This window comes from Macrobrachium nipponense, chromosome 4, assembly GCF_015104395.2.
Source record: "Macrobrachium nipponense isolate FS-2020 chromosome 4, ASM1510439v2, whole genome shotgun sequence".
Classification (NCBI taxonomy): Eukaryota; Metazoa; Arthropoda; class Malacostraca; order Decapoda; family Palaemonidae; genus Macrobrachium; species Macrobrachium nipponense.
In genome coordinates, this window is record NC_061100.1 from 39,931,689 (window position 1) to 39,956,896 (window position 25,208).

General features: G+C 38.6%; 1 protein-coding gene across 10 annotated transcripts in view; it reads right to left on the bottom strand.

Moving 5' to 3' along the window:
* The window catches only part of LOC135210876 (collagen alpha-1(I) chain-like), an 891,724-nt gene that overhangs the window by 474,502 nt on the left and 392,014 nt on the right, over positions 1-25,208 (bottom strand). The window contains exon 1 of one of the 10 annotated variants that reach the window (XM_064243796.1): positions 5,717-5,907. The exons of the other annotated variants lie outside the window; for them this stretch is intronic. Within the exon in view, the coding sequence (XP_064099866.1) occupies positions 5,717-5,753 (37 nt within the window). The 5' untranslated portion in view covers positions 5,754-5,907. Of the gene's footprint in view, positions 1-5,716; positions 5,908-25,208 lie in introns of those variants that run through there. 10 annotated transcript variants of the gene reach the window in all.

Genomic DNA, 25,208 nt, shown 5'->3' on the forward strand with positions numbered 1-25,208 from the left:
GCCTTGCGGCACGAGTTGTTACTCTTATGATGTTCCTGGAGAGAGCATCAGCCACCCTATTACTTTTCCCTGGGATATGTTCAATCTTTACGATGTCAAACTCTAAAATTCGCTCGATCCATCGAGCTTGGCGATTTGTAATCTCGCTCTTCTTCAACAGATATGTTAATGGTTGATGATCTGTGAAAATCTTTATTTTGTGTCCCATCTACACCATTCCCTGATCTGGTTCCAAGTCCCGATTAATACTGAGGGCAGCTTCATCTCTCATAAGTGGAGACTTTACTGCACTTTACTGCACCCACAAGTGTTAATCATCGGCATATTGAACAATCTTGTTTTCCAAGCAAAAAACCATATCATTTGAAAATACTGCAAATAACATTAAGCCAAGAACGCTGCCCTGTGGAACTCCAGACATCAACAGGTTTTGGTTCACTAAAGATCCCATCCACAGCAACTTGCTGCTGCCTATCTGTGAGGAAATCCTAAAGTAATCCTAAAATATTTCCACCAACTCCAAGATCAGAAATTCCAAAGTGCCTTACGATTTATTAAATTGAACCCAGCACTAAAATCTATTTGAATTACTCTGCGGTCAAAACACTTACCTAGCCTCCTTTGCAAATGTCATGTCAAGTCTAAATGAGAATTGCAAGTGTCAGTCTGCAAATATGCCAATCTCTAGAAGGCCTGCATTACTAAGCTTGAGCTCCTCCGCAAAGATACTATGCCGTCATAAAAATCTACAGAATCTATAAATCACGGGAAGCAACATACTAAAAACTTTATTTATATACAAAGAGAAAAACCATTAGGGTCTTCTCCACTCCAACTATCAAGATTATCCAGAATTTTCTTAAAATCCCTAGAGCAAAATGCAAATTTTGTAAGAATAGGTTCTGGATGACAATTCAGAATGACAAAAATCAGGGAGAGGGACATCCTCAGGTGATTGCTTAGCTTCAAAAGCTTGATGAAACAGTTGTCCCAGCCTCTTTGCCCTTATGGTTCAATAAACCAATATACAGGCAGTCCCGGCGGCTAATCGGTGAGGGAGTCGATTATCAGTGATCCGGTTTTACCGCCATAAAATCGGCAATTTATGGCGCCAAAACATGGCGAGTTCCAGTTAACGGCGCTGTACGGGTTCTTATGGTGTGCCATAAGGGTGCTTACGGCCAATAATCAGTTATCAGTGCCATAAGCGCCAAAAATCACTGAGTTTTGGTTAATGGTGGTTTTTGCTTATTGGTACACCCCTGGGAAAGGAACCCCCGCCAATAACTGGGGACTGCCTGTACCATCATGTAGTGGTGCACTGGGAGACAAGCCTGACCAAAAGATGGATGATGAAAATTTGGTTCAATAAAAATGAGGCTAAATAATTCTTTCAAGTTTTGTTTTCAAAGAATTATTGTAATTTTTCTCAGCTGTATGGTAATTTCTATTTACAGCATGCTGAGATTCAGTTTTTATTTGAACGATTTTGTCTCCATGCTTTAAATTTGGCCTACTTGTCATGGTAGGCTCATCTACATGTATTGTCAAACCATGGTTGGTCACTTGTCCTAAATTTGATGACCTTTCTGGGGACATATGTTATTAATATAGCCATTTTCCAAGAGGACTCCCGCGATGGCAATGTTCATGAATGATCAAATGTGGATGGCAGATACTCAGGGTATTAGACCCTGTCTGATGAGGAGTGTGCTGATAATGCCAGTGCTACCCAGGTTGCCGAAGACAATAACAGCTCAGATGATGCCCATGATAATTCTTCTAACCGTTACCCCCAGGTTCAGCAAGGTCTGAGAAGTATTTGATATCCTCACTGAGCTTTCAACTATCCCAGCTGTGAAAGGGAATGATTAGATGATGCCTTGGTCCACTCTCCTTATGCTGTAGGAGTTAACACCATCAAACTTCAGCACTGTTGATCTTATCATGAAAAAAAAGTTTGAGGAAAATTTCATGGCAGCATACCCACCAAATCTTTGTCTATCTATATCAGGTCATCCAGTGACCCCATCTTTTGCAATGGAACTGCAGCCAAATACATAAACTGTAGTTGATCTGATACCATTCCACTTGCCTTCTTCATCAGTCACCCTGAAATCAGACGCCTCTCCTGGCTTCCAGGAATACATATACAGGCAGTCCCCGAGTTACAACGGAGACCTGTTCCAATAGTGTAATATCAGGTTTCCAGGTTTATGTAGGAACCATGGTAACAGGTTTTCAGTGCTATGTTGGAACCAGATTTTTTATGATATTTTTAATAACATCTTAAGATCAGAACGGCATAGGTCAAGACTGTCATAAACTAGGGACTGCCTGTACACTGTATACAACACACATACTATCTATTATATGTAATATATGCATCTGTAAGTACAATGTTAATATCTCTGTGGTACAAATGCAATGTACAGTACCATTGAAGACATTATATACCATACAAATTGTAATGATACAACAGTATAACATTCATCCCTTTCTCTGTTTCTCTTACTCCCTACTAACTGCCAGACTCTCTAGTTTCACTGAAATGCCTGAACAAAATTAACAAGTTGTACCTTGTTATAATAGCCATTCCTTATACTACATGTACTTCTCACCTGTTTTATCTTTTCAAGTTCCTTCAGTAATAACGTAATACTGATATCATAAAAAGTAGAATGTGTACTGATCAATAAGCCAGTCATCAAATGACGTTATCATTTAGCTGGTCAGAATATGTTCAGTGCTCAGCTAGTTTACCTGGCTCAGCAGACAGTTCAATCCTCTATTGCACAACTTTATTTGTACTTTTGCCACTTTGGGCAGCTATGTGCATAAGCATGGTCACAATGAGAAAGATGTGGCAGAGTGTACGGAGGACAGGGTGGGAAGTACAGATGATCGAGGAATTACTATTGTTATGTCACCCTTGTGATTGTCGTCACCTCTCCGTGAGTTGAGCACAAAAGCTAATGATATCAAAACCCTCAAAGTCACTCACACCTTCTTCCCCCTTCAGGATACAGCTACCCTGTGTATCTCAACCTTGTTCCTTCTCCGGCTACTCCTCAAACACTACAATCACCTACTCTAAGAATTTCCTCCAGTAAACTGTGACTTTTATTGCAACAATACCATCTTGGTCCAATGGTTGATTTGGTGCGGTTGTATTAAGATGCAAAACCATGATTTTTATATGACCTTTGCCACCAACCAACTGGATTGTGATAGGTTGTGCTAGTGCATTTTCTAAGAGAAGCAAAGCCTTCACCAAATGCCTGTGGCAATGTACGTAAATTGAAATGAACAGGGTTGTGACCTAAACCCACCACAAACAGCCTAACCAAATCTAAGTTCACATGACCTTAACTAGTCTTGGGGGCTTGGGCCTTATAGTAACAACGCCCCCAACCTAACCTTGGTCATTAATCCCCTACTTAATGTCTGATGTCACTTTAAAAATATTCAATAACCCAAATCTGAATCATTCAGTACTTGCAGAAGCAAGCTATCACGGGATCTTTGAATATGTTCTAGTATTTCATTCTTGTATTTTACCTCGCCCACTTGGAAATAAAAATGAACTTTCCTACTCTGGCCCCCTTAATTCAACAATATATAGGAGAGTCTTGTATCTCTGAAAATTTCTTTCCTAATGAATTTCATATTAGAAACTTAAAGTAAAAATTTAACAAAAGTTCATAAAACATTGGCTTAATCAGAACTAGAACTTGCAGAAGTGCCAAGGAGATCCAGCGCCCCGTGTCCCTCACAACTGTGGGATCTTGGGGCTTCCAGTATCTTTACATCTACAATTTGTTACTAAAATGAATGTCATAAACGTTCAAAACAGACTTAAATGGAAGAGAAGGAAATCAGCTGAAATAACCCACAGAACAAGAGTTAGGCTATACATTGTACCAAAGGAACCATAACCAAGAACTGATACTCGTTCCTTCAAGCAACACTTGAATTCCAAAGTCCCTCACAAATGGTCAACCTTAAAGAAAAAAGAATCATTAAGGCTTCAGCATAGTTTGTGTACCTACTCACATTTCCACATGCAAATAATAAAATATTTCCAAATTCACTGGCCATTCTCACCCACAATATGCTGGGACACATGAGAATGTTAGTGTAAACAAACAACTTCGAAAAAGTATGTGGGCATCATTTGGCAGCAAATATCTCAGTACACTACCAGTAAATATGCAACAGATTGTTGCATTTTGTAAAGCATATTAAAGAGACTTAATGAAGCAAAAACATCAGTATCAAGTACATATATTAAAGTAAACTAGTACTGGTAATATTGCAGAATAAATTGTTCTGCTTTGCATAATGTCTCAGTGGTGATTGGATTTGTGCAGGTCAAGACATGGTACTTTGGGTCAAAGGCAGGTTAGCACATAGTATACCCCGTTGGAATAGGTCTTTGTTTTGCTTCTAAGCTGGCCATTACCTCCAGTAACAGGCAACTCATTTGCTGTTTTACCAAGATCATTATGCAAGTCATTAAAGTAATATGAAAATACACTAGAATATCCATATTTCAGCGCGGATACACAAAAAGTAACTTTTCAAAACTAACCTAACCTTCCCCTTCCTGCTTGACCTAACCTGACCCTAAGCAACATAAAACATACACATATGCAAGAACAATGGTTAATTATTTAGCTATATAGGTTAGGTTAAGTGGACAAGGTTAGTTCTGAACCCAAATGCTTGTTTTAGTTAACAGTGCCCTAGGTTAGGTTAGGCTGGGGGAAGGGGGGGGAATCCCAGCACCCTACATTAGGTTAGGTAACTGTATCCCTGTATTTCGATCAATTTATTTTTCCCCCCTACCAAAAAACCCTGCTTGCCCAGTGTGGTCTTCCATGACTGTAGCAATGATGGGTGATCCAGTATAAAGTAAAGCTAGTTTATGACTAATAAAAATACAGCCCAAGCCTCAGTTAAATGAAATTTCATGTGGGTAAATTGAAAGTATGTACTTATTTTCTAACGAAAAGTTCACAGCAAACATTAAAGCAAATGAAAACTAACTATATTTTCTATTCCAGCATGCGATAGGTTAAAGTGGACATCAACCAAATTTCCCTAATTATTTCTAATAAAAATATACACAGACGTGAAATTATAATTTTTTCCTTGGGGTGGGGTGGGGGGGGGGGGTGCTGATTTTGGAAAGTAAGTATCCAAACGGGATAAGATCAAAACCATTCGATACACATTAAGGTCTCGCCGTAAAACTGTATCGTAGTAGGTAACTTTTTAAATATTACCAAACTATTCTCATGTAAAACCCAGTAGGGTATTTTACGTTCTCTATCATAGGCATGCCGCATAAGGCCATGAATCAAGTTTCACAGCACTAACGTAACCTTTTCACCTTGGCTATCTTATTTCTCCAGTAACCCTACATTAGCCTACGAACTTTGAACGCTAGCCTATTTAAAAAAAAAAAAAAAAAAAAAAAAAAAAAAGATGGTTGTATTCACTGATGTTATGAAAATAATTTGAAAAAAAAAAGATGGTTGTATTCACTGATGTTATGAAAATAATTTGCTAGCTATAAAAGAAATATGGGAATTGCAATACTGCGCTTGAGGGACTCGAAAACTTAGTATTCTTAAGCTTTTTAAGGGGCATGAAAACTTAACCTAAAAAACAAAGGCTCAAGTTGATAACATATTAATTTTGTACTTACCTTGAGAGTTGCTATGCAAGTCGATTACTGCATTCATCAATATTGAAAACGTGAAATGACGTTACAGGTCAGAATCAATATTGTCAACTGGAAACACTTATGGTAAAATTTTAACTAGGCTAATAACTGAACAGTGTGGCATGACGAGGAAACTAACCGAGTTACCGCCGGAAACGGTAGACTGCCAAAGTCTTCGCGCAGCGGTGCAAGTGACCGCTACAGGAACTCGGTAAGTCTTCCATGGGCTATTGTGCATCTCTTCTTGTGACTACTATTTTAGACGATTAGGCCAAAGAAATTTAACTGCATGACCCTTTCATACTTTACCTTCGAACTAACTTCAAGGCTAGCAAAAGTTGAAGATAACGATAATGCAATTTTTAAAGTAACTTACGTATTAACAGCCAAAGCTGCCAAACAAACACACGCACACATATCGATATGCGTTTGGCTGTTGATACGTTGAGTTATTTTTAAACATTTTACCTTTTACCTCAACCTGTGCTGGTCTAGAAGTTGTGTGTGTGTGTGTGTGTGTGTGTGTGTGTGTGTGTGTAATGCAGGGCTAAAATATTCGAGCATTCACTAACAGAACCAGAATTTTCGTCCTTATTCAGTTTGCATTCTCTCCATTTTCTTTATATAAGAATCTCTAATAAAAGCGAAACGTTAAAGGTCATTAGCTGCTGTTTATACAGTTGATTTTTTTTCTTAGGGTCCTGGAATTAGCAAAATTCAGTTCATCATATGCATAACGACATGATCTGTGATTTTACTGTACAGTGTAAGTACTCCATATTAATTTTCTCATTAATTGCCATAGTACTCAGAAACAAATTTCAACAACCGCTAAATATATTAAAAGTCTTTTTATATATCAACTCTAATTAGCAGTTTTTATTGCCGATAAACTGAACACTTACAAATCCATACTATATTACTGTATATCTAGAATAATGACTCCCACGATTTTTTCCTATTCTATAGGGCTGACTTATTTGGAAACTAATGTCAACATGGTTCAGACCAACGCACTCTTGAAAAACGCACGAAAACATTAACGATGATTTGCATGTCAATGGTTAACATGTGTTACGTTCAATGGCTGAATTAGTTCCTGTATTGTTGCTACAAGCCATAAATGTTTACGTTTACTGTAAAGCAAACACTCGTCCCCACCCACCTAAAAAATGAAGTCGGAAGAAAGGTAACAACTGCCTATTTCTACGCTGCTAAATAACCAGGCATTTTCTTTACCAAAAGCAATAAACAGTCCGATATGTATTCAACAGAACAGACATGGGAACCAACTAGCAAACTCCAACAGTGTAGTCTAAATGAAAAAAGACTAACCCCTAGTAGGTTAGACCAGGCCCATTATATTATATATATATATATATATATATATATATATATATATATATATATATATATATATATATACACGATTCATATTACGTGGGAGAATTAAAAGCAACTACATCCAAGATTTATCTAAAAACTATATTTAGCCTCGCACAGTATCTCTCCCCGGAAGGTGCAGTTGACTTGCAGTAAAAGTGATTATTGCAACAGTTAGGAATAACAGAAACCTACAAAGAGAGAGAGAGAGGTGATTTATTCTTTCCTAGCATAGAAAAGGAGCAATCAACCTTAACAACTTCGCTAACGACAGGATTTATTTCATGCTGTTACGTAATCTAAATCATTAGTTATCAGTTGCATCTAAAACGCCACACAAATTCTTATGATAGATGGCTAGTGGACTACGAAGGTAGGATATCCGAATCTGCAGGTAAATGAAATAGTTCAATCATCAAAATAGCTAGTGGCTTGCTTTTATAAGTAGGATTTTTTTTTTCTGTGACATATTCACTTATAATGATAATGTTATTCTAAAAATATAAATATGAATATTAACAGAATTCATTACATTAGAATAGATATATTTTAAAAATACACTTGCTGTAAAAACCACTTCCGTTCTAAGAAACATGAACATCAACATTGAGCCAGTCGTATGCCATAGTTTGCTGAAAATACTGATACTATTTTGATTTTGGTAAAAATATCAGAAAGCCTGACATAAGAATATGATCTACGCGAATCCATTTTTGGAGGCGATTTCGATAAAGTCTCCGCAATGCCTCGATGTTTTTCATTTTAAGGAGAATTGTTAAATATGACAAATGACATCCATTTGCCTGTTTGACACCGCCATGGTGCAAATGCGTCTCGCCATTAAGAAAATCATTAGGAACACTCAGCTACCTGACTGTCGTCATCTAAATGCAGGTAACTAATTGCAGAGATATCTCTATCATTTTAGGACATATCAACATAACTGAAGGTCATTTATATTCCTTCTGCGAAAATTGAAATCCTTCCGGGTTCTCGCTATTGCAGCGTCGAAAGATGATCTCCAACCATTTAATCACACGCCGAGAATAAACTTGACATTTTCTGAGACAAATTTCATACTTGCATATCGATATCCCAGCCAGGGAAAATGCAACAAAGAAATCTGGTCGCTTGCGAAATACTCGTTAGTGAAACAGTTTCATATCATATACTATTACAAGCACACGGTTCGTATGCTTAATCTTATGCCTCTCCGGACTTTGAGGGCGAATAACTTCAATCATTTCAGCGACTGGACTTCACAATCGGAAGCACAATAGTGTCATGATAAGAGAATTTTTCAAGAGCCCCAAACCACTGACTGGAGCAATCCTGACACCTTCCCCCACGGGTATTCCATTCTGCAAAGATGTAGCTTGGTCTATAATGTATAATGTGAGCACATTTTGCATAACAATAAAACAATGACAAGGCACTCTTCTTTATTTTCAATAACATGAAAAGACGCATTTTCCTGACTTCAGCAGTAATTATTCTATATATGACATACTTAATAACAATTATCTGAGCATAAAGTGATTTTTAGCCCTTTTTTCGGTTTTATCTATAAAAAAAACCTCTTAAGAATTAAGCACACCATACTTTCACTTATAATATAAAATAAATTAACCAAACTATTTGATATTATTCATGGCTTTATTATAATAGCGTATTATGTCTCACAAATACCAGCAATTTTAGAATTAGGTAACCCCTACTTTTCTGAAATATTCATGATCTTAGAATATTCTATTTTTATATTCTTGTTAAGTATTATCATTTTTCTTCTTTGTAGTCTTTTATTTTTTTCATTCTTACTAACCCTGACTAATAAAATACCTGGATTAATAATGCTAAATATGTAAGAAACTTCTAAGGATACAATATATTTTAAATTTAACTTTTGCATACAAGTTGCATCACAAGTTACAGTAGGTTTACCGAAGCGATTCGCGCAGGTAATTTCTGCCAGAAAAAAAAAAAAAAAAAAAACACCGTCTCGAGTTGTAATCAGCGTCATGGCTCCTCCCCTACTAAGCTTTGCTATCGTGTAATTTTCCCCGTTAATTATATGATCCGGCCATCGCTAATCATGATGCGAGTCCGTTGTCTCGATTATCTTTTAACGCAAATATCAACACGTGTCCGCAGGTAACGTAGCATTAAGGAAACCTCGGGTAATCTCAGGTGGTCCTAGAATTTGAGGGTCATTACTGACTATCGGCCAAAGAAGGTCTATATTTTATGTACGTTTTTCGTTATATATGATTATTATTAAGAATGTCAGCACAATAATATAGAACAGGCCGCAAAAACCATTAACCGTATAAGGTGGCTTCTACAGAAGAGAACGGACATATTTGAAAACAAATGGGAAAGAGAACCTTGTGGGGAGGAATCTTGCAAAATACAGGCAGTTACCAAAGAAATGAACAGGTCAGCAAGTAAAATCATGCATGCAAGAATAAACCGTAGTTGAAAATAAACGCTAAAATTTAAGACAAATTCTTAAAGAGCTTAAAATTATTTTTGTATTGTCCACGGAAGTTTTATTTTGAGCGAATAACGTTGTGAATAGCAATTTCTGTAAATAAAAGTTATTATTAAAGAATAATAAATGGAAATGAAACCTGATAAAACGGTTTTATGTGACCTCAAAATCTTTACCGTATTTGTATGGAATTATGAAAACGCATCATACACATGTTCCCGCTAGACCAATTATTAATTCCAATGGTTCCGCTTCATACGATTTAGCAAAATAGTTTGTCGACATTCTCAACCCAAAGGTTGGAATTATTTCTGGTATAGACTTGATGAATAAATCAAATAATTTACAAATTAATATTAATTCTAGGCTTGTTGGTGTTCATGTGGTATCATTCTTCACAAAGATATTTTGTTAGAAATATAGCTGACCCCTTAGACAGCAGCCCAATGGAAATAGTACTTTTCAGGAACACTATGACAGAATTGATTCAAATGTGTGTAAAAGAATGTAAATTTTAATTTAACGGGAAATTTCACTCACAAAATTTTGGTGTGGCAGTGGGTAAACCCTTTAAACAATTTATAGTGGGAATGTTTTGGAAGCAGAATAAAAAAAAAAATTCCCCGCAATGTAATATGGTTCAGATATGTTGACGACATCATAATTATATATTTGGCCAGGGAACGATAATGAAAATATTTTCTTTGGTAAATGAAATTAACTGGTCCGATCAATAAGATTCAGCATGGAAACAGAAAATGTGACAGGAGCGTAACGTCTTTGGATTGCCAAACAAAAAGGACTAGTGAGGGGTTTAAATACATCCTATATAGAACACCTACAAATATGCAGTAAATGTACCTCGCTGTCGAACATCTCAGTTCCACAGGTCTTTTATTCCCCATATCGTTGGACTGTGGAACAGTCTTCTGGAGGATGTTGTGCAGCTGGAACCTCAATCTTCCCAGGATGCTGCGCAACTGGAACCTAAAAAGTTCCAGCGAAAAATGCAAACTCATTACTACCCTAAAACAAATTCTCCTGGGATTTTCATATATTATTCGTATTATTATTATTATTATTATTATTATTATTATTATTATTATTATTATTATTATTATTATTATTATTATATTATTATTATCATTATCATTATCATTATTATTATTATTATTATTATTATTATTATTATTATTATTATTATTATTATTATTATTATTATATTTCCGCGCATGTACATTTCAGTCTGGCTAGAGCAATAAAGTAAAAAAATCTGTTTTCACATCTATGCGTTTAAGTGAGTCCCTTACATGTAGCCTGAGTACATTGATGATTAAATAGAAAGTCAGGAAAACAGGCTAAAGATTAAAATATCCAGATTTTGTATTACACAGTGAATTACGAGCGGCAACAAAAGGGACTGTTCTTGATAATAACTATATATATATATATATATATATATATATATATATATAATATATATATATATATATATATGTGTATATATATATATATATATATAGTGATGCTCAAGATTCTTTAATTTACAAAGTGCAATACTTCGAAGACGTAGCCTTCTTCTTTAGGTATCAATGCACTTTCAAGACTAAAGAATTTTAAATCTAAACCATCCCGTGTTATTGAAGCCTTAATACGATTTAATAAGAAATATATATATATATATATATATATATATATATATATATATATATAAATATATATATATATATATATATATATATATATATCTATATATATATATATATATGAGGTTGTAGTCCACAGGGAAAAGAAAGCGGAAATTCCTTTGGTTCAACAGTTTCGGCCTCCACTGGCCTTCATCGAGAGCTGTTTATTAACTAAAGTATAAAGTTTATAGTACACTCAAAGTACAATATAAGAAAGAGAGAAATAAAAATAAGCAGTTAGATAAACACTGGCCTTGATTGTAACGCAAGAAAGTCAGTTACTGTAACAACCTATTTAAAATTATTTACAACCAGTTCGAAGGTTTGAAAACACAAAAATATCTGTTAAAACAATTCATCTAACAATTAAAATATGTTTTTGTGAAAAGACAATATTGCTTAGTTTGCACCCCAAGCGCTTGATTGTGTGCGTACACACACGCAGAAATCTATTTGTAAGCAGATTAAGGAAATTCCCTAAAAAAAAAAAAATAAGAAAAAAAAGTTTTGCAGCGCTCTCCAAAATCGTTCGAACAACAGGCTATATAAAAAAGTACTTGTTGGCAACATACTACTAAGAGCATAAAGCCAACTCACAACACTTATTGCTGTTTTTGCCGGTGACGATTTTTTTTTTCTTTCTTTTTCCAACGAAAATCCTGCATTTTCCTATTTGAGCTGGATTTTTCATTTTTAGTTTTACTTTTAACTACGATATTATTAAAACGTGTAAATAAAATAAATTATGATAATCTTATTCCATTGGTATCAGTATTTGTAACTATTTACATGTATTACCATATTCTTCCAAGTTGTAAACATCGGTAATTAAACACTCCATCGTGGTGAAACATCCAATCTCGGCATACTTTTTCATTCATTTAACTATATTCATCCTGGATCTTTAAGCCAAACGCAACACTGGAAACAAATTATATCTCTAATAGTATAAATTAAAAGGAAATGACTTGCATTATTTCTAGGGTACATAAGCAATTCCACAAACAAATAACTTTCTTTAAATAATTGTATTTCTCTCTTGATCGCAACGTCAATTGTTAGGAGTTGAAGATAGCCACGTCAATGATACGTTGATCTTGGAGAATAGTACTAGTAGGCCTCATGCAACGGGGTCGTGCACTTCAATGCAACCGATTCACATTTTCTTTCTTTCTGTCTACATTGTTTTTAATTTATTTAATTTGTTTTTATGATAGGCGCTTACTGAACACACTTTATGGCTGTTAATGATCAACATTCGTCTGGTTTCCTTCTCACCTACGCGAGTCATTTGAATTTTTTTGCCCAAGCGTGAAATCATGAGTATCAAGCAAGATTATGGAAAATATTTCCCCTATTTTGCTAGTGTGCTTTTGATAACCATTATGGAAGCTACATTTATCACTTTATTCGTGTAACTACGACAGCAATTATTGGATATTACGTATCATTAACCACACTTACTTTTTCCATTTAAACTTCAGTGTCCTCACTGACGCTTCTTCCCAGGGCTCAAAGGTGAGTTTTGCAAAATGCCTCGTACATTTTTCACAACACTTTTTTTTCTGGTATTTATTAATTTCTTGCGTGCATCGAATGAATATGCTACAGGATTGTTTGGTGAACAAAAAACAACTGGAAGAATGCTGCGGAATATTTTTGAGTGTATAAGAATGACTTCAATGTTCCGAGACATTTGGTTGCAATGATTCACTTAAAACTATTTTAGAAGGACAACTCACCGAATTCAAGCTGCACTAAAACTGCACGGCCGACCTTGCTGAGCTTCCCTTTCAAAAAGCAGAATGCGATAAGTCCTATTATTCCGCTTACACTGTTTTTTACTTTTGCGCAGTTGCCAATTACAGGAGGGGGTTACTTAATGAAATTTGAGAGGGAATGGCACGAGAAAGCGACACGTGTTCATTAGGTTGGTCTCTTTTTTTTTGACACCAGCAATTACGCTATTTCTCTCATGGTAGGGGTCTGCACGAAGGCGAGTTTTTCTAGTAAAAGCGAGACAAACAAGTCGTTTTAAAATTCGTTTCATTTTTTATATGACTGATAAAAGCTTTTTTACACCACCAACGAATGCATTGACTATTCTATTAATAGTTATACTAACATTTGCAAGTAATTAACAACTGATTTCATTTCGAGCCCATATGCCAATACACAAATACACAAATCGGATACAATAGAGAAATTGCGAAAACACAACTATTTAAAATGAAAGATTGAACAATTACACTCAGACATTGCCGATACTAACAATAATAGTAATATACTATAGTAGATTCACATCAACCGAGCATTTGATGTCTAGGCCAGTTCCTTATGACGCTCCTGATGGCTGTTGATAAGCCAATCACAGGGCTGGAAACTCTCATTCTCTCGAGAGAGTTCACATAGACAGGATGTATGTTTCACCTCTCCTGAAAAACGTAGCCCTCAAGAGAGGTGGAACATAGATCCTACCCATGTGGACTCTCAAGAGAGACAGAGTTTCCAGCCCTGTGATTTGCTTATCAACAGCCTATCAGGAGCGTCGTAAAGGACTGGCCTATACATCAAATACACGGTTGATGTGAATCTACTATAGTACAAAATGTGATGTAGAGTCCAGTTTTCTGTCCGGTGGTGGCCTCAGCCACGGCTCATAAAACTCGTAGCTGCGGCCCATGAAACTCAGCCACGGTTGGGTGGTGGCCTATTTTGTTGGTACCTATAGCGATGCCAAAAGTACGATTATAGCTATATATGTTTAATACTTTCATTCTTTACTCTTGACGAGTCATCTGTTCAGAGTAAAAATTGTTCGTAATCTTTCCCCTAATATGAGAGATTTAACATTAACGTACAACTCAGTCCCTATGATAAAAACACCATTTCTTATAAATGCATAAAATACTCTGTAGACGAAGGTAAGCGTCGGAACAAAACTGAAGGCAGCAAGATTAAATAGAAAACACCTCGGTCATCCGTGTAACGGCCTTGCTTCCAGCTCTGAACGCAATATAAAGACGACACCTAGACTCGAAAATTTATACACACACACATACAATGGTGATAACTGCTATCCGAGTGGTTTATATTTTAAATGCCTTCGCAAATTTACACATACGAGGTTTTTACCTAACAATGATATTCCGACTGTACTTAGAATGCCCTTTTAAGCCAGTATTCCATTTTCACTAAATAGACAATTCTATTCCAAAGTGCAAAAAAAAAAAAAAAACAGAAAATTCGATCTATTTTTAAATATAAAGACAAGTTGAACACTCTCATGGTATCTCACGTTGTCTATTTATATAGGTGTCCAAGATATGATCTAGGAAAATATATCGGAGCCTTAAGAAGAATTCTTAGTGTACTGACATACTACAAGCGGCAAACCGTTGCCGCGCGCGACAGCGGCAAACCGTTGCCGCGCGCGACAGCGGCAAACCGAGAAAGTTTGAACCTGACATACTATAGAGGCAAACCGACCTGCAGTGCGGTTTTCTCTGTGTTGAATTCCTGAAAAACAGGAGTGTGAGCGAGAAAAGAAGTGCACCTGACGACTGCTTCGAAGCTACTGCAGATCAAAGTCATCACAGGCAGGGTTGTCTACTTTGGGTTGATAGCGAGCTGAGGGAATTAATATATTAAAAAAGTTAAATACAGTTTTGCTTTTAGCGATAAATATTGCAATAGATAGTACTGCGTAATTATATAATAATAGTATTATCTTGTTAGTTTTAAACCACTTCTACCCATATTGGTGAAATTGGCATTAATAATGAAGCAATGAAAATATGAGGAAATAATAGAAGTAATACATGGAGATTTTCAACATACTTACATTAGTAGAAATATATATATACCAGAAAAGATAAATGATTTCCCGCCGCCGCGCGCGGCATAGTATATCAGTAGCCATAGCTTAATGCTGGGGTCACACATTCACGTATCACGACGGCGTATGCCCACGTATGTGGATCGTGGGCATCATCGCGGTGAAATGACCTTGAATAGCTGGTAAACAGGACGCGGGCTAACGGACATAAAGCCAGCACCGTAAATTGCGCCGCAAATGTACGCGCAAAGAAAGCAAGGTCGGACGTCTACCTGAAACTAACGCCGATATTGTGATGTTCTATGTACGTCAACTTCACGTCAAGACCAGCCCACCGTTGTGGTGCCGCAGGGTACAAAAGGGCGGGCCTGTGAACAGAGCTTGCCGTTCTGTAGACAATCATTGTAACAGCTCGTCTCTTCGTTGTTTTCCTACAAATTTATCTATTTTAGTTTTATCGTAACTTTTTGATAGTAGCCATCTGCAATATATAATATGTAATTAATGTAAACATCACAAATAAATGAACATAGGATAAGTACTATATAAGACTTGGCAGCTAGAATTTTCTTGCTTCGATTTTACCATTCAGACATACACTTTGAAAACTTAAAACTATTGACTATGGGCGGATTTATTATTTAAGCGATATAGAATAACATCTAATAACTTATCAAACATTCTTGGAAATAAATAGGAATTCTACCTATTCAAGATAATATTTTTAGATGTAATGGAATTCCTCTCAAAATATTTACATTATTTGTTACACCATTATTGTAGACTGCTATTCAGAAGAAACAAATATCTTCGACGTCTTGGCTTATCCTCCGTCAAGGAACGTTCTGTCCCTCGTCAATGAGGTAGCTTCAAGGAGAGTTTCCGTGTCGCTGTCATCAGTCAGAATCTCATCCACTCCGACTCCTGTAGGTGGAAGTTGACTTTTTCCTGTCCTGTAATGTCTGCAGGAGTGGCTGTAGGAGTCTTTTCGGGCCGAAAGAAGGTCCTGCAAGATGTGACGTTGATGGTCCCTCCTGGTCGTTTTAGGAGGTCGGCATCTTGAAGGGCGTTGTGGAGAGTGCTTGAAGGAAACTGCTGGTTTCGGAGACGGAAACAACAGTCTTGACCTGAGGGCACCGACCTGAACCTTTTATACCACGCTACAGCGTTTGCCATGTCGTACAGGGTTGTAAATGTGTTAATGGGTTTCGCCGTAGGCTACAACACAATTAGGAGGCCCCGGGTGCTTCGCCGCGGAAAGAAAACATCGACGGCGAACGATGCTGGTGACCCTAGCGCTTACCCCGCAGCAGTCACCGTGGTTCCACGTGCAATGCCATGGAGCTACGTCAGGTGACATTTGGCGTGACCACCCACGACTTGTTTTGAAAACATTTCAAAACTGAGTGGGCTACGGCGACCTAGTGGGCGGAAGCTTAGCAAGCGGGACGACCGTCACCGTTACGTCTACGATTTTAGGTTTGTTTTACGATAACGTGTGTTTTTACGTTTTCCACATTAACGGTTTTATGCTATGTCACACATTCACGTATCAACGCACACACGCCCACGCATGAGCGGAAATTGGTAGTTGCAACAGCTTACGTCAGTCCACCGTAAATGTGAACGTAAAACACACGTAAAATCGTAGACGTACGGTGACGGGTCGTCCGGTCGCTAAGCTCCGCCCATTAGGTCGCCGTAGCCCACTCCAGTTTTGAAATGTTCAAAACAAGTCGTGGTGGTCACGCCAATGTCACCTGACGTAGCTCCAGGCATTGCACGGGGAACCACGGTGACGTGCGCGGGTAAGCGCTAGGGTCACCAGCATCGTTCGCCGTCGTTGTTTACTTTCCGCGGCGAAGCACGCGGCCCTCCTAATTGCGTTGTAGCCTACGGCGAAACCCATTAACACATTTACAACCCTGTACGACATGGCAACGCTGTAGCGTGGTATAAAAGGTCAGGTCGGTGCCCTCAGGTCAGCTGTTGTTTCCGTCCCCCGAAACCAGTAGTTTCCTTCAAGCACTCTCCACAACGCCCTTCAAGATGGCGAACTCCTAAAACGACCAAGGAAGGGACCATCAACGTCACATCTTGCAGGATCTTCTTTCGGCCCGGAAAAGACTTCTACAACCACTCCTGCAGACTTTCAGGACAGGGAAAAAGTCAACTTCCACCTACAGGAGTCGGAGTTGGATGAGATTCTGACTGATGACAGCGACACGGAAACTCTCATGAAGCTACCCTATGACGAGGGACAGAAGTTCCCTTGACGGAGGATAGCCAAGACGTCGAAGATATTTGTTTCTTCTGAATAGCAGTCTTACAATAATGGTGTAACAAATAATGTAAATATTTGAGAGGAATTCCTATATATATATATAAAATATTTTCTTGAATAGGTAGAATTCCTATTTATTTCCAAGAATGTTTGATAAGTTATTAGATGTTATTCGATATCGCTTAAATATAAATCGCCCATAGTCAACAGTTTTATAAGTCTAAGTGTATGTCTGAATGGTAAAATCGAAGCAAGAAAATTCTAGTGCTAGTCTTATATACCACTTATCCTATGTCATTTATTGTGATGTTACATTAATTGCATATTATATATATTACAGATGGCTACTATCAAAAGTACCATAAAACTAAAATAGATTAATTTGCAGGAAAACAACGAAGAGACGAGCTGTTTACAATGATTGTTTACAGAACGGCAAGGCTATGTTCACATTCCCGCCCTTTTGTACCCTGCGGCACCACAACGGTGGGCGTGTCGTGACGTGAAGTTGACGTACATAGAACATCACAATATCGGCGTTAGTTTCAGGTAGACGTCCGACCTTGCTTTCTTTGCGCGTACATTTGCGGCGCAATTTACGGTGCTGACTTTACGTCCGTTAGCCCGTGTCCTGTTTACCAGCTATTCAAGGTCATTTTGAATGTGTGACCCCAGCATTACTGATGTAAGCTGTTGCCAACTACCATTTCCGCTCATTGCTGTGGGCGTGCGTGCGTTGATACGTGAATGTGTGACCTTAGCATAACATGTTGTTTACTCTTTTTCCGCCAACATGTGCGGCAGAAAAAAAACAGACAGCGGCAACGCGACCGTGCGCGGTGTCGGTTTCTCTAGTATGTCAGGTCCCATAGGATAAACACATGCTGGCTGGATTTTTTTCGCCGCTGCCGCACCGGCAACGGTTGTAGTATGTCACTACACTTATGCTAAGGTCACACATTCACGTATCAACGCACGCACGCCACATGAGCGAAATTGGTCGTTGGCAACAGCGTACGTCAGTAAACCGTATATGTAAACGTAAAACATACGTAAATCAAAAAGTAGACGTACGGTGACGGGTCGTCCGGCGCTAAGCTCCGCCCACTGGGTCGCCGTAGCCCACTCCAGTTTTGAAATGTTCAAAACAAGTCGTGGGTGGTCACGCCAAATGTCACCTGACGTAGCTCCAGGCATTGCACGTGGGAACCACGGTGACTGCTGCGGGGTAAGCGCTAGGGTCACCAGCATCGTTCGCCGTCGTTGTTTACTTTCCGCGGCGAATCACGCGGGCCTCCTAATTTCGCTGTAGCCTAGGGCGAAACCGATTCACACATTACAACCTGTACGTCATGGCAACATGTAGCGTGGTATAAAAGGTCAGGTCGGCGCCCTCAGGTCAGCTGATGTTTCCGTCTCCACAGCGCCCTTCAAGATCCCGACCTTCCTAAAACCGACAAGGAAGGGACCATCAACGTACCAGGAAGGGACCATCAACGTCACATCTTGCAGGGACCTTCTTTCGGCCCGGGAAAAGGACTCCTACAGCCACTCCTACAACCACCCTCCTTGCAGACATTCAGGACAGGGAAATGTCAACTTCCACCTACAGGAGTCGGAGTTGGATGAGATTCTGACTGATGACAGCGACACGGAGACTCTTCATGAAGCTACCCCCATTGACGAGGACAGAACGTTCCCTTGTCGAAGATATTTATTTCTTCTGAATAGCAGTCTTACAATAATGGTGTAACAAATAAGTAAATATCTGAGAGGAATTCTTATATACATCTAAAGAATATTATCTTGAATAGGTAGAATTCCTATTTATTTTCCAAGAATGTTTGATAAGTTATTAGATGTTATTCTATATCGCTTAAAATAAATCGCCCATAGTCAACAGTTTTATAAGCCTAAGTGTATGTCTGAATGGTAAAATCGAAAGCAAGAAAATTCTAGTGCAAGTCTTAAATACCACTTATCCTATGTTCATTTATTTTGATGTTACATTAATTACATATTGTATATATTACAGATGGCTACTATCAAAAAGTTACCATATAAAAACTAAAATAGAATAAATTTGTAGGAAAAACAGCGAAGAGACGAGCTGTTACAATGATTGTTTACGGAACGGCAAGCTATGTTCACATTCCCGCCCTTTTGTACCCTACGGCACCACAAACGGGGGTGGGCGTGGTCTTGACGTGAAGTTGACGTAACATAGAACATTACAATATCAGCGTTAGTTTCAGGTAGACGTCCGACCTTGCTTTCTTTGCGCGTACATTTGCGGCGCAATTTACGGTGCTGGCTTTATGTCCGTTAGCCGGACATAAAGCCAGCACCGTAAATTGCGCCGCAAATGTACGCGCAAAGAAAGCAAGGTCGGACGTCTACCTGAAACTAACGCCGATATTGTAATGTTCTATGTACGTCAACTTCACGTCAAGACCACGCCCACCGTTGTGGTGCCGTAGGGTACAAAAGGGCGGGCCTGTGAACAGAGCTTGCCGTTCTGTAGACAATCATTGTAACAGCTCGTCTCTTCGTTATTTTCCTACAAATTTATCTATTTTAGTTTTATGGTAACTTTTTGATAGTAGCCATCTGTAATATATATAATATGTAATTATGTAACACCACAAATAATTGAACATAGGATAAGTAGTATAGACTAAGACAGCACTAGAATTTTCTTGCTTCGATTTTACCATTCAGACATACACTTAGACTTATAAAACTGTTGACTATGGGCGATTTATATTTAAGCGATATAGAATAACATCTACTAACTTATCAAACATTCTTTTAAATAAATAGGAATTCTACCTATTCAAGATAATATTTTTTAGATGTATATAGGAATTCCTCTCAAATATTTACATTATTTGTTACACCATTATTGTAAGACTGCTATTCAGAAGAAACAAATATCTTCGATGTCTTGGCTATTCTCCTTCAAGGGAACGTTCTGTCCCTCGTCAATGGGTGTAGCTTCAAGGAGAGTTTCCATGTCGCTGTCATCAGTCAGAATCTCATCCAACTCCGACTCCTGTAGGTGGAAGTTGACTTTTTCCCTGTCCTGAATGTCTGCAGGAGTGGTTGTAGGAGTGGCTGTAGGAGTCTTTTCCGGGCCGAAAGAAGGTCCTGCAAGATGTGACGTTGATGGTCCCTTCCTTGGTCGTTTTAGGAGGTTCGTCATCTTGAAGGGCGTTGTGGAGAGTGCTTGAAGGAAACTACTGGTTTCGGGAGACGGAAACAACAGCTGACCTGAGGGCGCCGACCTGACCTATTATACCACGCTACAGCGTTGCCATGTCGTACAGGGTTGTAAATGTGTTAATCGGTTTCGCCGTAGGCTACAGCGCAATTAGGAGGCCCGCGTGCTTCGCCACGGAAAGAAAACAACGACGGCCAAACGATGCTGGTGACCCTAGCGCTTACCCAGCAGCAGTCACCGTGGCTCCCACGTGCAATGCCTGGAGCTACGTCAGGTGACATTTGGCGTGACCACCCACGACTTGTTTTGAACATTTCAAAACTGGAGTGGCTACGGCGACCCAGTGGGCGGAGCTTAGCGACCGGACGACCCGTCACCGTACGTCTACGATTTTACGTGTGTTTTACGTTACATTTACGGTTTACTGACGTAAGCTGTTGCCAAACTACCAATTTCGCTCATGTGTGGGCGTGCGTGCGTTTGATATGTGAATGTGTGACCTTAGCATTAAGGTCCGAATAGATTGCCATGGGTTTGGGGGGGGGGGGGGGGGGGGGGGGGGGGGGGGGGGGTTTTTGGGGGGGGGGGGGGGGGGGTGGGGGGGTTGTGTACTGGAGTTAACTTATCATCTGAATTTTCCAGCGTCCGTGACTATACAAAGAGATGCAAGAGTAATATCAAATATGAAAATCTTACAAAACCGTCTTCTCCACAACAGATAGCGGTCTTTGAATAGTTCTTTATTGAAACGATTTTTCGAAACCAAACAGCCTAACTACCTCCACCCCTCTATACATGTCATACCTGGCGTAAACAACGGTCATGCCTTCGTTCCTCTAGTCACCCATCTTCCTTCCTCTATTGGATATGGGACTTGAGTTTCGTTGGTGCTCTTTTAATCTGGTTTATATTGTAACTCTATTTTTGGATGAGTATTTTTACTGTAGTTATCAGCTTGAAAATAGGGCTGGTCCCTGAATAAGTTGAGTTGAATATAGAATATAGGCGCCAAGCACTGGGACCTATGAGGTCATTTACCACAGAAATGGAAATTGACAGTAAAAGGTTTGAAAGGTGTAACAGGAGGAAAACCTCAAAGCAGTTGCACTATGAATCAAATAGTAGGAGAGGGTGGAAAGCAAGATGAAGAAAGAGAATATGAAAGGAGGTACAGTGAAAGGAACGAAAGTGGTTGCAGCTAGGGGCCGAAGGCACGCTGCAAAGAACCTTAAGTAATGCCTACAGTGCACCACATGAGGTCCACTGAGGGCACTACCTCCCTACGAGGGCCTGGTCCCTGGAAACGTCGGATTAATATGTCTCTCCTCAGTACCTTTCCTTCGGTTATGATATATATATATATATATATATATATATATATATATATATATATATATATATATATATATATATTATATATATATATATATATATACATGCATACATACATACATATATACATACATACACACACACACACACACACACACAATATATATATATTATATATATATATATATATATATATATATATATATATATATATATATATATATCATTCAGCAGTTTCCCCCAACCCCAAGAAGGTGGCCCCAAATGAAAACAACACAAATCACTGAAAAATTCAAACTTGACTTGCCGAGACGTGGATTGAATCTCCCGAACCTTAAAACTTCTGCGACGTTAGGCGTTTCCTGCACCTACAAAGATGGCCTATCAGCAGCATGTCGAACATTCCTCATCATGCGCCATCCACTCCTATCTCGCAAGCAATCTCGCAATTCACCGTGAATATTACCTCTTGTTTGTTTCTATGGTGTTTTGACGTTGCATGGAACCAGTGGTTATTCAGCAACGGGACCAACGGCTTTACGTGACTTCCGCACCACGTCGAGAGTGAACTTCTATCACCTGAAATACACATCTCTCACTCCTCAATGGAATGGCCGAGAATCGAACCCGCGACCACCGAGGTGGGACGCCAACACCATACCAACCACACCACTGAGGTGCTAGGTTCCTAGTCACGTAAAAATATCTAATCCTTCGGGCCAGCCCTAGGAGAGCTGTTACTCAGCTCAGTGGACTGGTAAAACTAAGATATACTTAATATATCTTTATCCGTTATTTCACATACACAAATTTTTTACTACTGCCCACTCCACATTCTCACCATATAAAGTCCTCTTCTGCTGCGTGAGCGCACATCGACATTCCCATATATACATACATATTACACACACACACACATTATATATATTATATATATAAGCATATTAATTTCATTAAAAAATTTGCCATATATGCATTACTTTTTACTTCATTTATACTTTCCCTATTTGGAAAAGGGAAAGCATAAATTATGAATCTATTGTAACATATAGATGTGCCTTCCTTGATTGTTCATAAGGCATGTACAAATTCATAAACGTGATCACGCTATAACGTCCGAGCATCAGCAAGTGACAAAAAGCACTACGAATCCCCTTTCAGGCGTCGTTATACCGCAAATTCTGTTCAGACTCTCATCTACACATCTTACATACCAGCGACTGATCTTGCCTAGGGGCAGCCATGCCCATGATGGTCTCGTCCACCAAATACACAAGATAAAGCTTGAAAAATACAGGGCGAACAAATCATACGAGTTGGAATTCGTCTGGGTTTGTTACCCAGCATATCCAAGTAAGAATCAACGATGACACTAAGATGGGTATTACGGCAGTTCTGCCACACTGGGAACGAAGAAGAAAGTTGAAAGCGACCGAGTCTGTCCCGACATTTGACCCTCAAATGAACTCAACATTTTTCCTTCCATTGGAATGAGTTAACGACCCTCACGAACTCACTTGAAGTTAAGTATCCCTTAGTTTTACCAGACCACTGAGCTGATTAACAGCTCTCCTAGGGCTGGCCCGAAGAATTAGATATTTTTACGTGGCTAGGAACCAATTAGTCACCTAGCAACGGGACCTACAGCTTATTGTGGGATCCGAACCACATTAAATCGAGAAATGAATTTCTATCATCAGAAATAAATTCCGCACTGGCCGAGCCGAGAATGGAACTTTGGACCACCGGTTTGGCCGCCGAGCGCGAAAACCACTCGTCCAACGAGGAACTACTCACTTGAAGTAAAAGGTAATATTACTCTTTCCTTTTCCTTCAAGAATCCCTCAGTAACTCTATCATTTGAACATGGTCGCACCTTAACGAAACCTGTTACAGAATCAGCACTTTTAAATACACTAACACACATAGACCACACACACACACACACACACCACACACACACATATATATATATATATATATATATATATATATATATACACACAAGCATTTATATAATATGTACATATACATATGTGTGTGTGTAAATATACTGCATATAAATTGCAGCACACCAAATTTATCCATTAAGGCACTGCATTCATATGCTAATGTTTCATTGAGGACATTTGGGCTGCTTAGCATTAGAGAGAGAGAGAGAGAGAGAGAGAGAGAGAGAGAGGAGAGCTACATTGTTGGACATTAAAAGACCTTGTTATACTTTTAAGCAATTCGGTTTCTCGGGCCGTTTACATTCTTATTTACCACCCCATCCAACCCCTGCCCAACGCCCCCAACTCTTTTTCTTTTATATATCTATATATATATATATATATATATATATATATATAATACTAATTCTTTAGCGCATTGTTTACTTAATACTCCCAAAACTCCTCTTTTCCATAAAAAAGAAATGGCCTCTTTGTGTATTGAATAAGGCCATATAACACTGCAGTGTACATCTCTCAATAGCCGAATGACGAGTCTCATGAGGATGAAGTCAGTATGTTTGCATCTTCCTAACAGATTAAAAATATTCACGTTCGTTGAAGTAATTCAACACAGGCACGAACGTTCGTTATTTTAATTTTTCTACCAGTATTATCTATTTGGCAGAAAGTTCGACCGCAAAATTCTTCACCGCACACGAAATATTGTTCGTAAGGTAACGTCTGGATATCGGACTTTGCATCACTTATCCAATAAAGTTAATAATAATCACTATTATTGATTCAGTTTATCATTTATAATTTTTAACTCTTCATTTGTAACGTGTATGGCAGTCTCCGAGGACCATGTGCTTTACATTACGCCCCATCTCGTCTTCCCTATCTGGCAATCTACTGTAGTACTGTTTTGGCAGTTATTTTTTCTTTCCGCTACTGCACACAACTGGTAAAGTCATCAGGACGATCGTAATCGACAGAAAAAGCGGCGATAAAGGAAGATTTCCTCTTAAAAATAATGATGTGTTTTCGTTGTGGTTTTGTCGTGGATGTAATGTGACACCTGCAGTGTCTTTGATTCAGAGCCAAGTCTAAGAAATCTACTTAGTGCCTTCATGAAGGCACATCTGTACACGTCCTGTTTTCTTCTTCTCTCTTCTCTTGCTTTGTTTCCTCCGTCTTAATTTACTTTTCTCTCCTCCTCTTCTTCAGCGCCGAGATCAGGAGTCTTGAAAGCACATATGCGCAATTCAGTTTTTAGTACGATTATTTTTCATTGTTATTCT